Source organism: Salmo salar, chromosome ssa03 (assembly GCF_905237065.1).
Source record: "Salmo salar chromosome ssa03, Ssal_v3.1, whole genome shotgun sequence".
Lineage (NCBI taxonomy): Eukaryota > Metazoa > Chordata > Actinopteri > Salmoniformes > Salmonidae > Salmo > Salmo salar.
Window position 1 is genome coordinate 64,728,309 of NC_059444.1, and position 14,041 is coordinate 64,742,349.

General features: G+C 44.9%; 1 protein-coding gene across 2 annotated transcripts in view; it reads right to left on the reverse strand.

The window, feature by feature from the left end:
• Positions 1–216: 216 nt before the first annotated feature.
• Positions 217–14,041, reverse strand: part of LOC106601278 (noelin-2) — a 74,906-nt gene continuing 61,081 nt past the window's right edge. For both annotated transcript variants that reach the window (XM_014193365.2, XM_014193364.2), the window contains exons 3-6: positions 7,730–7,885; positions 6,049–6,268; positions 4,535–4,641; positions 217–1,396 (exon numbers count right to left, since the gene is read on the reverse strand). In XM_014193365.2, coding sequence (XP_014048840.2) covers positions 722–1,396; positions 4,535–4,641; positions 6,049–6,268; positions 7,730–7,885 — 1,158 coding nt within the window. In that variant the 3' untranslated portion in view covers positions 217–721. The remainder of the gene's footprint in view (positions 1,397–4,534; positions 4,642–6,048; positions 6,269–7,729; positions 7,886–14,041) is intronic.

Here is a 14,041-nt window from a genome sequence, read left to right on the forward strand (position 1 = left end):
AACAACATTGTGTCTGTGTTGAAACTTTGAGATCTTCAGGTAGTGAGAGCTCAAGATGGACATGTTATTTTGAGTGTTGTTTCTTCAGTCCCATTAGGATGATTATTGAAGGAAATGGAGCTTTCATAATGATTAAAAAAAGCTATTTCAGCCCTCAAAGAGAATAATGGTGGTCGTACTCTACTCAAGAGGCGGGAGCCACAATAAAGGACAAAGTTTTAAATGGTAAAGGTTGATATTTATTTCTCATCACAAATAAAAAGAACCATGCTTACTCATCACAGAAAAGAAAATCAGAAAGTCTCGCCCAGTCTGTATATATTTACTGACCTTGCTGTTGGACTGTATTTTTCTGAATGAATAACAGCAGTCTATGAAGAAGATTGAAATGCTTTAAAAAAGTCCAAGCCTCCTTCCGTCCATCTGTCTGCACCCCCGCCGCCCCCCCCTCTGCTGCTGGGTTAGCCTGGTCCCAGATCTGTGCTATCTTTCCAACACATATGGTCAATGTCACACTAGGAGTTGTCAAGACAGCACAACAGACCCGAGACCAGGCTAGCTCTGGGTGTCTCTGGATGCTTGTGAACGGAGGACGGCTCATTGTAATGACTGGAATGGAATCAATGGAAGGCTTGTTTGATATCGTTCTATTCATTCCATTCCGACCATTACAATAGGCCCGTCCTCCGATGTAAAATCACACCAGCCACCCCTGGTGTCTCTAGTCCCCAGCAGTCTTAATGACCTGGAACAGAGTGACGTTGTAGAGCACCTGGTGTCCATTGTTCCAGGTGTACAGCACCCTCTCCCTGGGGTTATAGTCCATCATGGAAATGTGGGAGTACTGGTTGTGGAAGGGGATGTCTGTGTATTCGTAGCTAGAGGAGTTGGTGTAGTAGGCGAAGTAGATCTTAGCCCCGGCCAGGTGGGAGTTGGTGACGTACAGCGTGCTACAGATCATGAAAGACTCTCCGGCGCTGCGCTTGGGGAACCCTGTGTCCCACGTCTGCAGCACCTCCAGGCTCTGCGGCTCCAGGCGGCTGATGACGATGTTGCCGGCGTTGGGGATGGTGGTGTAGACGGCCCACAGGCCGTTCTCGTCTGCCATCAGGTCGATGTCTGAGGAGCCTCCCCAGGAGTAGGGGAAGGTGTTGTTGTAGCCGGCCCCACTGAGACTGCGCTGCACCAGAACACTGCGGGACCTGAAGTGGTACTTGATGATGATGTTGCTCTGGTACTTGTTGTAGTACAGAGAGCCGTTGTAGACCACGTGGCCGGTCCCCGCCCAGGGGTGGGGCAGCAGGTGCTGAACGAAGTTCTGGCCTTTCATGAAGTCGTTTAGGGTGCGGTACTCCAGGACACGACGACCTTTAAAGTAGCCGTCCATGGACCACACCTAGAGAGTGAGAGAGAGTGAGAGAGAGAGAGAGAGAGAGAGAGAGAGAGAGAGAGAGAGAGAGAGAGAGAGTGCGAGAGAGAGAGAGAGAGAGAGCAAGAGAGAGCGAGAGAGAGAGAGAGAGAGAGAGAGAGAGAGAGAGAGAGAGCGTGAGAGCGAGAGAGAGAGAGAGCGAGAGAGAGAGAGAGCAAGAGAGAGCGAGAGAGAGAGAGAGCAAGAGAGAGCGAGAGAGAGAGAGAGCGAGAGAGAGAGAGAGAGAGAGAGAGAGAGAGAGAGAGAGAGAGAGAGAGAGAGAGAGAGCAAGAGAGAGCGAGAGAGAGAGAGAGCGAGAGAGAGAGAGAGAGAGAGAGAGTGAGAGCGAGCGAGAGAGAGAGAGAGCGAGAGAGAGCGAGAGAGAGAGAGAGCGAGAGAGAGAGAGAGAGAGAGAGAGAGAGAGAGAGAGAGAGAGAGCGAGTAAACATAGTGATAATGTCGTGCTCCATTACATCAGAGGTGTCTGATCTTCAGGCGTGGAGTGTCAGTGTGGTCTTTCTTCCTGGATAACCTGCCTACGGCAGTGCCCTGAGCTAAGTGTGTGTGTGTTCATACGAGCGTGTGTATGTGTGTGCATGTGTCTACATGTATGCGTGAGTGTGTTTGTGTGATGTACGTGCAGTGTGTACAGTGTTATTGATCTCCTGTGTGTGTGGGGGGGCGACGACTTGTTTAACTACTCAGTAGTCCCCACAAGAATAGTAAACAATGGTGATGTCAAAAGATTTGACCAACTAGGGTCAAATGTTATTTCTAGGAGGTTTAGAGTTAAGGTTAGAATTAGTGTTAGGCTTAGAATTACGTTAAAGGTTAGGGTTAGGAGCTAGGGTTAGTTTTAGGGTTGGGTTAGGAGCTAGGGTTAGTTTTAGGGTTAGGAGCTTGGGTTAGTTTTAGGGTTAGGGTTATGGAGATAGGGTTAGGTTTAGGGTTAGGGTTCAGGTTAGGTTTTTGGGTTAAGGTTAGAGTTAGGATTAAGGTTAGGGAAGGGTAAGAGTACGGTTAGGGTTAGGGTTAGGGTTAGAGAAAACAGGATTTTGAATGGGACTGAATTGTGTGTCCCCACAAGGTTAGCTGTACAAGACTGTGTGTGTGTGTGGGAGGGAAGAAGTTGTCTGTATTCTCTGCTCTGCAGTCAGCCCAGCCAGCCACACTGCTCTCTGCTCTCTGCCCTTTTCCAGTCCACACTTACAGAAAATCAATCCTGTTAGCATCTCTTTCTCTCTTTTCTCTCTACTGAGAATGACTGGATCAGGACATTGACAGATCAGCCCCCTCCATGACCCAATCTCCAGTCATCCCCTGGCCTCTCCACTATTAATTGATTCAATTAAACCACAGTCAGCTCACATATGTACTTTTTGCTCTTAATAAATCAGGCAAGGATTTAGGTCCTATCCACTAGTTTTCACACTGATCCCCGGAGGGAGGGAGGGAGGGAGGGAGGGAGGGAGGGAGGGAGGGAGGGAGGGAGGGAGGGAGGGAGGGAGGGAGGGAGGACAGGAGCTGGGGTGGTGCTGGAATAGCAGCTGAATTATGGAGGAGGGAAGATTATGGAGCATTAAGTATTATTTCCCATTTTCACTGTTAAACGAGTCCCTAGAGCATGGAGGGGCTTTGCTTGGGCCCTAGTTTGGACACGCATAGGCAGACAGGCATGTCTGAGAGAGTTTTTTTGTCATGTAGCATTTGGGAGGCAGTATGGAGCAAATTACATTTCACTCTAAGGAGCCGATGACATTTCGGCTCCCAAATGTGATCACAGTGATGGATATGGGCATTAATGTGATACTCCTTGGATGTATATGGGCTATAGGATCAGTGACTGATATGAATTCTAATGTGATGTCAGTGAGCAACGTGATCATTAAACACAGTCGTCTGCATAAACACAACATTCCATCTATTTAGTCTGGGACATGATGACAGTGTTAAGATGAGAAAGGCCATCTTCATTTTTCCCCACTGAACGAAACGTCTATCCTCTCCTCATCTCTCTCTTCCCTCATTTCTTCTATCCTCCATTCCTCTCCCCCTCCACGCATCCCCTTCTCTCCCTCTCCTCTTCCCTTCTACTACCTCCTCTCCTCTCCTCTCCTCTCCTCTCCTCTCCTCTCCTCTCCTCTCCTCTCCTCTCCTCTCCTCTCCTCTCCTCTCCTCTCCTCTCCTCTCCTCTCCTCTCCTCTCCTCTCCTCTCCTCTCCTCTCCTCTCCTCTCCTCTCCTCTCCTCTCCTCTCCACATCAGAGGGTCTTGTTAACGTGCGACCACATGTCCTCTCAAATTACGAAAACCCATTACTATATCATCTGTGTCCAAGCTCACATCCTTGTCTCAGTCTCTGCTGCTCTGCTGCTCTGCTGCTCTGCTGGCAGTCACACTGCTGGTAATTACCCAGGTGATTGGAGAAACTTCTGCTTAAACAACTCGTTCATTTCTTCCCCCATAACAGAATGATTAATCATCAGGCGTGCTGTGGCTGTGACGGGATGGGACAGGAGGGAGGGAGGGAGGGAGGGAGGGAGGGAGGGAGGGAGGGAGGGAGGGAGGGAGGGAGGGGGAGAGAGAGAGAGGAGGGAGGGCTGACATCCATCAGTGACTCAGCTCTCAGTGACTCAGGAGTCTGACAGACTGTAGGCAAAATAGTATGTCACCAAAGTAGCATTACAGCATACAACCCCCTTGTGAGGGTCCTGTGGAAATGTAGTCTAAGCCATGTGATAAACTCTGTTTTGGGGGTCAGGGGTCAGTGTGTGTGCGTGGTTTGGTTTATACTATCCTTCTGGTGACCAGAAGACCTCACAAGGATACTAAAACAAGGACAATTCTGAGTGGGGACATTTTGCCAGTCCCCGCAAGGAAAAGGGCTTTTTTAGGCTTAAGGATTAGGTTTAGGGTTACAATTATGGTTATAATTAGGGTTAGGGTTAGGTTTGGTTTTAGGGGTTTGGGTTAGGGGTTAAGGTAAGGGTTAAGGTTCGGTTAAGTGTTGGGGTTAGGTTTAGGTGTTAGAGTAAATAGGATTTTGAATGGGAATCAATGTTTTGGTCCCCACAAGGGTAGTAAAAGCAATGTGTATGTTTGTGCATGCGCTCATGTGGAAAACTTACCCGGTTGTCTGAACTAGGGATCATGGTGTCAGTCATCCAGGAGCCGAACCTTGACCCTGACGCACGGATGGTGATGGGGTTACTGACGCCGGTCAACTTCCCACAGCCTGCGACACACACACACACACACACACGCGCGCGCGCACACACACACACACACACAGCTAAAGGCAACATTTCAGCTGCAGTCCCGTTTTCTGTAAAATCATCAGTTTAGCTCCACATATTACATGAGAATGATCATTTATCTGAACATCTCTAGACCATTACTGGATCATTTATCTGGACATCTCTAGGTCATTACTGGATCATTTATCTGGACATCTCTAGACCATTACTGGATCATTTATCTGAACATCTCTAGACCATTACTGGATCATTTATCTGGACATCTCTAGGCCATTACTGGATCATTTATCTGGACATCTCTAGGCCATTACTGGATCATTTATCTGGACATCTCTAGACCATTACTGGATCATTTATCTGGACATCTCTAGGCCATTACTGGATCATTTATCTGGACATCTCTAGGCCATTACTGGATCATTTATCTGGACATCTCTAGGCCATTACTGGATCATTTATCTGGGCATCTCTAGGCCATTACTGGATCATCTATCTGGACATCTCTAGACCATTACTGGATCATTTATCTGGACATCTCTAGGCCATTACTGGATAATTTATCTGGACATCTCTAGGCCATTACTGGATCATTTATCTGGACATCTCTAGGCCATTACTGGATCATTTATCTGGGCATCTCTAGGCCATTACTGGATCATTTATCTGGACATCTCTAGACCATTACTGGATCATTTATCTGGACATCTCTAGACCATTACTGGATCATTTATCTGGACATCTCTAGACCATTACTGGATCATTTATCTGGACATCTCTAGGCCATTACTGGATCATTTATCTGGGCATCTCTAGGTCATTACTGGATCATGTATCCAGTTTAATACTAGTACTGAACATGAACATCATTAGAACGTTGACCATTAATAGCCTGTGTCTCAGCTACCGTAGCTACACTTCACATTGCTCTTGGTGATAGTGTATCATCAATGTGTTGGTTTAAATTGATGGTAAAAAGTACTTTGGTGGAAAGGTGGCATCCTATGAACTCTGGTTTTTATAATGGTGTTTTCAGAGAGCACTGCTTGACTATTCATTGACAAAAACAGTAAGTCCTTCATTCTAAATCCAACAGCATCTCAGGTTGTGAACAAATACGTTTAGTATGAAAATATTACAAATGATCTGTATTAGGTTTTTCTTACATTGCCTAGTAAATGTGAATAGCCCTCACAGTATTATGTACATGAAGACTACCTCTAGCCAGTTATAGTAGAGTAGTCCATGCCAAGCCAGACGACATTCAATGCTGTTGGGATGTCAGCATCTTTCTATCAGTATAATGTCATCCTGGATCTTTACCTTTATGGATATTTATGGGTCTCCACAGATACCACCCACCCCCCACCACCCTCCGCTCTCCTCACCCAGTTTCTGCATGCAGGAGTGGAGCCTGGTCTCCAGCAGCAGGACCCTGTGTCTCAGCTCCTCGTAGTCGTAGGCTCCCATCTCCTCCTGGATGGCCATGAGCACCAGAGACAGGTTCCTCACCTCCTCCCTCACCCGGCTGATCTGACGGGCATCTGTCTTGTACTGCTCCAACACCGGCAGTAGGGGGAGCAGCTGGGTCACCTTGTCCTTCAAATCCTGCGGGTTGGATGGAGAGAGGGAGAGAGGGGTGACAAAGAGGAAGATTAGATTCAGAAAGAGGAAAAACAGTAGAAAGAGGAGTGAGAGAGAGAAGCCACACATAGCAAACAGAAGGGTGATGGTAACTGACTGCATTCCAATGTCAGAACTTGTTGCCGTTCTCATGACAAATCCCCAAATGTGTTTTCATACACACTGTTGATCCTGGACTCTATTGTTTCATTCTCCAATGCATTCTTCCTCATTTGGGGACCTACGTCATCTATCCTATCCTAGGCTCAGCTCCACATCTATGACTGATCTGCTGTCAGGGAGGGGGTGGGGCTGATTTCTCATAGGCCAGTGGTGTATCGATGCAGGGGCAGCAGGAGAGGAGAGGTAGCCTGAGGTAGCCTGCTAAGGTAGCCTGCTAAGGTACATCAATGCAGTCCTGTGCTGTGAGGCTGTTAGGAGCAGCAGGCACATCAATAAAACTAGTCCACCACAGGGGGGGCTGTTTTCTCCTTGTTAAGGTTTATCGTAAATCTGGTGATGGAGCAGCTCTCAGCCCCACAGCGTCACATTATAAATCTCATTTTCCCCCGTTCGCCCCGCAAAAATTCCCTCTCGTTAATCTCCCGTGCCCTGCCATCGGCGACGTTGAGCTCCACACATTCATCAGGCTGTCTCACAGAAAGTCAAATGCAGCTTTTAGACTTATGCAGTTTTTTCTCGACCCATTGGATTGTGAATGAGTATTTATTCACATTTGGAAAGCTATTTGAATTTGCATGACTTGGCATATGTTAGTGATATTAAGATATATTGATGAATGGGGGGGGATTTCGTAAACATTGCAGTGACTTTAATAATAAAAGGTGTAGAGAGAGAAACACCATAAGGCCATTCCCCAGGCCCATCCCTGTTGCCGTGCAGAGTCCCAGCAGTAAATCAAGTTTACGCATTAAGAATTTATCAAAGCATCTTTTAATCAAACCATTTTATGGTCCATCTAATATCCGCAGAGTGTAAGAAACGCGTGGAAAGGACCTGCTGATAATGGAGCCTGAGATTCCGCTTGTAGGAAGATAAGGAATAGATAAATGTGAATATATATGGCTGTTAACTGAGAGAGAGAGAGAGAGAGAGAGAGAGAGAGAGAGACACTTGTGCTTGGTCGTGGGGTTTTAATAATGCAGGAGAGATTGTGCTGAAATTGCCTCCTGTACATGACTCAATTACACTGAAATAGCAGATGAAGATAAGCTATGTGAGTGTTAGTGTGTCATAATGTTGTGTGATGTAGAGGAAGCTGTAGTAAATATACGTTATAAAGCCTGTGCTAGAGTCCAGGATATTCCTATAGAAAGTTCTTATCAGAAAGTTCACATACATAGTTTAGAAATATGCTTGACGTAGAAACCTGTGTGATTGATTTTCAGGACAGATGAATGGACACATGCATGTCATGTGCGTTACCTGTAAGCTCTTGGGGTTGAGGCTTCGGGGGTTGTCTGAGGCAGTCTTCAGCTTGACGTCTACAGCCTTCATCAGGCTCTCTGTGTTCCTCACATACTGAAGGTCCCTGTTGGTCCGCAGGTCCAGCAACTCCATGGACTGGGTGATGTTCTGGACCTGTCAGTCAAACACGCACATGCTGTTAGACACACAGACGCACAGACAGACAAATAGATACAGAAGCCCCGTTTATACCTGGTTCTAATTTGAGTCATTTGTCCTGATCTTGTCCACATTCCGATTGTGCCCACATTTTTTGACAGGTGTAGACACTCAAAGGACACAGATCATCCTGCCCAACTCCAGAGGTAGTCAAACACACATTGTGTCTGGATATCTTACTAGTGTAGACCGATCTGTACAAGGAAACCATTTAAATCATCATTATTCCTCCCTCTAAAATCATTGAGAGGTGGCACCATTGACTGACTACATCAATATGTGTCTTACAATAAATAAATGTTATTTTGAAGGAATAGCTGTGAAATCATTTGCATAAATGAAGGGACCAGGAACTCTTGTGACAATGCAGACGGATAACAGACACATTATAATACCATGTGTAGACACATTTCTGGACATGTGGGCACAATCAGTATGTAGACAAGATCAGGACGGATCCATGTTAGCACAATGTATAAACGGGGCTAGAGTCAGACACACAGACTCACAGACAGACACGGAGTCAGACACACACAACATGACATGTTTATTCAGTGGCCTGTGTTTTCCTTTTTATTAAAATGAGTGTGCTGTGCCGTACTCCCAACAGCACTTTGCCTTCACTTCCTCTTATCAGAAGTTAGTTGTGTCTTCCTCCTCTCACCACCAGCTGTCCTGCCCACCCACTGGGACATCTGCCCACTGGAACCACCCACTCACTATACACTCTGCTACTGCTCTATTCCACCCACACACTACACCCACTCTCCCACACACATACTGGCCAGGGTTCAACTGGCCAAACCGTATGTAACTAATTAACAGAATACTTACAACCTCATGCTAATCGCATTAGCCTACGTTAGCTCAACCGTCCCGTGGAAGGGACACCGATCCGGAAGAAGATTAAATATTCATTTGGGTATTCATTTATGTACATTAATTATTATGTAGTTTGTAGTTCATTCAATGTGTGTATTAAAGTATGTACTGTACATGAATTACACTCTATATACAAAAGTATGATTACTGGATTCGGTTATTTCAGTCACAGCTGAGCACAGAGCCATGCAATCTCCATAGACAAACATTGGCAGTGGAATGGCCTTACTGAAGAGCTCAGTGACTTTCAACACCGTCATAGGATGCCACCTTTCCAACAAGTCAGTGTGTCAAATTTCTGTCCTGCTATAGCTGCCCCAGTCAACTATAAGTGCTGTTATTGTGAAGTGGAAACGTTTAGGAGAGTAAAAATCATCTGCCCTCGGTTGCAACACACACTACCGAGCTCCAAACTGCCTCTGGGAGCAACATCATCACAATAACTGCTCGTCAGGGGGCTTCATGAAATGGGTTTCCATGGCCGAGCAACCCCACACAAGCCTAAGATCACCTGTTCTCTGGAGTGATGAATCACGCTTCACCATCAGGCAGTCTGACGGACAAATCTGGGTTTGGCGGATGCCAGGCGAATGCTACCTGCCCCAATGCATACCGCCAACTGTAAAGTTTGGTGGAGGAGGAATAATGATCTGGGGCTTTTTTTTTTCATGGCAGCGTTTCATGGTAGCGAGGCCCCTTATTTCCAGTGAAGGGAAATCTTAATGCTAGAACATACAATGACATTCTAGAATCTAATGCCCCCGTGCATAAAGCGAGGTTCATAAAGAAATGGTTTGTCGAGATCGGTGTGGAAAAACTTGACTGGCCTGCACAGAGCCCTGACCTCAACCCCCTCAAACACCTTTGGGATGAATTGGAATGCCGACTGCGAGCCATGCCTAATCGCCCAACATCAGTGCCCAACCTCACTAATGCTCTTGTGGTTGAATGGAAGCAAGTCCCTGTAACAATGTTCCAACATCCATTGGAAAGCCTTCCTTCCCATAATAGTGAAGGCTGTTATTGCAGCAAAGGGAAGACCAACTCCATTTTAATGGCCATGATTTTAGAATGAGATATTCGATGAGCAGGTGTTCACATACTTTTGGTCATGTAGTGTGTATTATGACGCCTCGGGTTGTGTGTGACTGTGTGTAGACATATTCTGTCCTGGCAGGTGTGATAGACAGGTATCTCCATCCCCAGAGAGGCCTTGAGGTAACACTAACATTAGCGAACGCTAACCACAGACTGCTAGCTAGTTCCATATTCCTTCTCTTGGCTGGTTTAGATACATGTTCTAGTCAAATCTGCTTCTGCTGTCTGGCGGTCCAGCACAGTGAGTTATGCTGCTCCATATCTCTTCCTTATCACACTGAGGGAAGTGATACAAGCTCTTTAAATGTCTGTCTGTTTAAATGTCTGTCTATCTGTCTGTTTAAATGTCTGTCTGTCTGTCTGTCTGTTTAAATGTCTGTCTGTTTAAATGTCTGTCTGTCTGTCTGTTTAAATGTCTGTCTATCTGTCTGTTTAAATGTCTGTCTGTCTGTCTGTTTAAATGTCTGTCTGTCTGGCTGGCTGTTTAAATGTCTGTCTGTCTGTCTGTTTAAATGTCTGTCTGTCTATCTGTCTGTTTAAATGTCTGTCTGTCTGTCTGTTTAAATGTCTGTCTGTCTGTCTGGCTGGCTGTTTAAATGTCTGGCTGTTTAAATGTCTGTCTGTTTAAATGTCTGTCTGTCTGTCTGGCTGTTTAAATGTCTGTCTGTCTGTCTGGCTGTTTAAATGTCTGTCTGTCTGTCTGGCTGTTTAAATGTCTGTCTGTTTAAATGTATGTCTGTCTGTCTGGCTGTTTAAATGTCTGTCTGTCTGTCTGTCTGTCTGTCTGTCTGTCTGTCTGTCTGTCTGTCTGTCTGTCTGTCTGTCTGTCTGTCTGTCTGTCTGTCTGTCTGTCTGTCTGTCTGTCTGTCTAAATGTCTGTCTAAACGTCTGTCTGTCTGTCTGTCTGTCTAAATGTCTGTCTGTCTAAATGTCTGTCTGTCTGTCTAAATGTCTAAATGTCTGTCTGTCTGTCTAAATGTCTGTCCATTTAAATGTCTGTCTGTCTGTCTGTCTGTCTAAATGTCTGTCTGTCTGTCTGTCTGTCTGTCTAAATGTCTGTCTGTCTGTCTAAATGTCTGTCTGTCTGTCTGTCTGTCTGTCTGTCACCTGCGGACACCATGACTCGAGCTGGGCCTAGGGCTCGCGATAATTTACAGTTAATTAACATAAACGTGTTTAGCGTCTCCAGGCATCTACACATACAAGCTGCATACAAGCCTCTGATGTGCGCCTTTGGAACATAAAAGTCTAATAAATACAATTAATATACACCATCACAATATATCCATTATTATTGTAGTCAGGTCTAAAGAAACATGATATGAAGAAAATGTATTTCAGAAGAACTGAAAATGAGTTGGCCTACAGTATGTTATCTTGCTGTGCGCCCATGACATAGACTGTAGCCATGACATAGACTGTAGCCATGACATAGACTGTAGCCATGACATAGACTGTAGCCATGACATAGGCTGTAGCCATGACATAGACTGTAGCCATGACATAGACTGTAGCCATGACATAGGCTGTAGCCATGACATAGGCTGTAGCCATGACATAGGCGTAGCCATGACATAGGCTGTAGCCATGACATAGGCTGTAGGCTAGTTCAGTTAGGAGGTCACGGTGGTGTGAAAGGCTTATTTGTTCATTATTTTATATTATATGATTTTATAGTATAAAGAATATAATTGAACTTAGCTGAATAAAATAGAAAGGATATTTTTCCCATCCAGGAGAGAGTGGGCATATGAAGTGGCTATGTTGAGCGTAAAAATGATCATTTGCTACATTAGATTTATATGCTAGATTTAGAGTTATTTGGGAACTTTAGTTGTGAATGATACAAACCTTAGAATGTCTTAAATCAAAACAAATATGGGCTGCATGATGCGACTATAGGCTATTGATGATTTGAGAAAGTTGCAAAAAGAACTTGAGCTTTGTTATTTGCCTCAGGCTGCACGTGCTGTTCTCTCATCATATTTTCATATTTTCATCCTCCTCTTTTTAGTGGCAACCATCAAACCTCTGCTTTCACACAGGATTGTATATAGAAGGACAGAAGGAGAAAGAGGAGGCGATGGAGACGCACTGTGGTGAGATATTCTCCAGCTAAAGGTAATGTGTCAGCCTATTAATTATGAAAATAAAAAAAATGCCCTATTACTAGGCTATTCAAAATAAAATAAAATTCACTATAATTGTAGGCTAACTCTGGAAGCCGCCCTGCACAATCAATTAACCAATAGCGTCGCCTAGGCCTATACGTTCTCTCCCAGAATAATGGATAGACATTTTGGAGTGTAGCATAAGGTAACCAGACCATCCAGTATGCATAATACTACAGTCCAAACTCAAAGAATTTGGTGAATTGCTGTCAGAGTGGTTAGAGGGACAATAGAGCCCTGAGTACCAGGTCATTAGGACCTGATGGTCGTTAGAGCCCTGATGGTCGTTAGAGCCCTGAGTACCAGGTCATTAGGACCCGATGTTCGTTAGAGCCCTGAGTACCAGGTCATTAGGACCTGATGGTCGTTAGAGCCCTGAGTACCAGGTCATTAGGACCTGATGGTCGCTAGAGCCCTGATGGTCGTTAGAGCCCTGAGTACCAGGTCATTAGGACCTGATGGTCGTTAGAGCCCTGAGTACCAGGTCATTAGGACCTGATGGTTGTTAGAGCCCTGAGTACCAGGTCATTAGGACCTGTTGGTCAAGTTTGTGAGTTGGGTACTACCAATGCAGTGCATAAGAGGAGATAACTCAACAGTCATGTGGAATTATTAGTATTATTATTGTATTCTTTTAGGGGGTAGACCAGCTTTTTTATTGCAGATAGATTGTGGCTTCCATAAATGTAATTGTTTGCATCATTTCCAATCCCCCATATATTTTCTTTGTAAATATATACAGTACCAGTCAAAAGTTTGGACACACGTACTCATTCAAGGGTTTTTCTTTATTTTTACTATTTTGTACATTGTTGAATAATGGTGAAGACATCAAAACTATGAAATAACACATATGGAATCATGCAGTAACCAAAAAACTGATAAACAAATCAAAACATATTTTAGATTTTAGATTCTTCAAAGTAACCACCTTTGCCTTGATGACAGTCTTGCACACTCTTGGCATTCTCTCAACCAGCATCACCAGGAATGCTTTTCCAGCAGTCTTGAAAGAGTTCCCATACAGTTGAAGTCAAAAGTTTACATACACCTTAGCCACCTTAGCCTATGCACCTTGAAAAATTATTGTGTAACAATACTTATCAGAAATCATGTAGCTTAATGCTGTTTGCCATCGTGTTTCTGTCATCATTTAGAGTTAATGTACTGTATCTTGTTTAATGTCTACCACATGCATTAGTGGTGAGCTTTGGCAGCACGCATTACAATTCAGAGAGAGAGAGAGAGAGAGAGAGAGAGAGAGAGAGAGAGAGAGAGAGAGAAATCATTCTAATCTGATCGTCTTTCTGTCCACTTTCAATGGGCTTGTGTCCTTAATTGCATTGCTCTTCTCTCTCTCTCATTACAATTGACTTTGAGTGCCGGTGTGGCGGTAATATGATGATCACCGCAACAGCCCTAACCGTGACCATGGGTATGGAATTTGTACACCTTTACAAATGATGCTAGATATTGTGGCATTTTATTGTGGTATTTTACAATCTCTGGATAGAATTGAACTTTGTACGGTACATTGTTAGCATATCCTTGGCTGTCTGAGGTGAGGATCATGTCTAGTGTGTTTTAAATGAGGATGTTATATTGGATGACAGAGTGTCTCCATTCAGCCCACCTCCTCCTCTGCTAGGCTCTATGGTATGCTGGGCAGGTGGCTCAGAGACAGAACCACTGACCCCAGGTGTCCTCATTAGTCTGGCCTTTATTAGACAGGAGCGGTAGTCCTTCACAGCTGCTGTCTTACAAGCTCACACACACCATGCCCACACACACATTTGTGCATTCGTCAAAAAAGTGTGTGTGTGTGTGTGTGTGTGTGTGTGTGTGTGTGTGTGTGTGTGTGTGTGTGTGTGTGTGTGTGTGTGTGTGTGTGTGTGTGTGTGTGTGTGTGTGTGTGTGTGTGTCAGTCAAAAACCTGAGCGGAGGAGACACACAGCGTGAA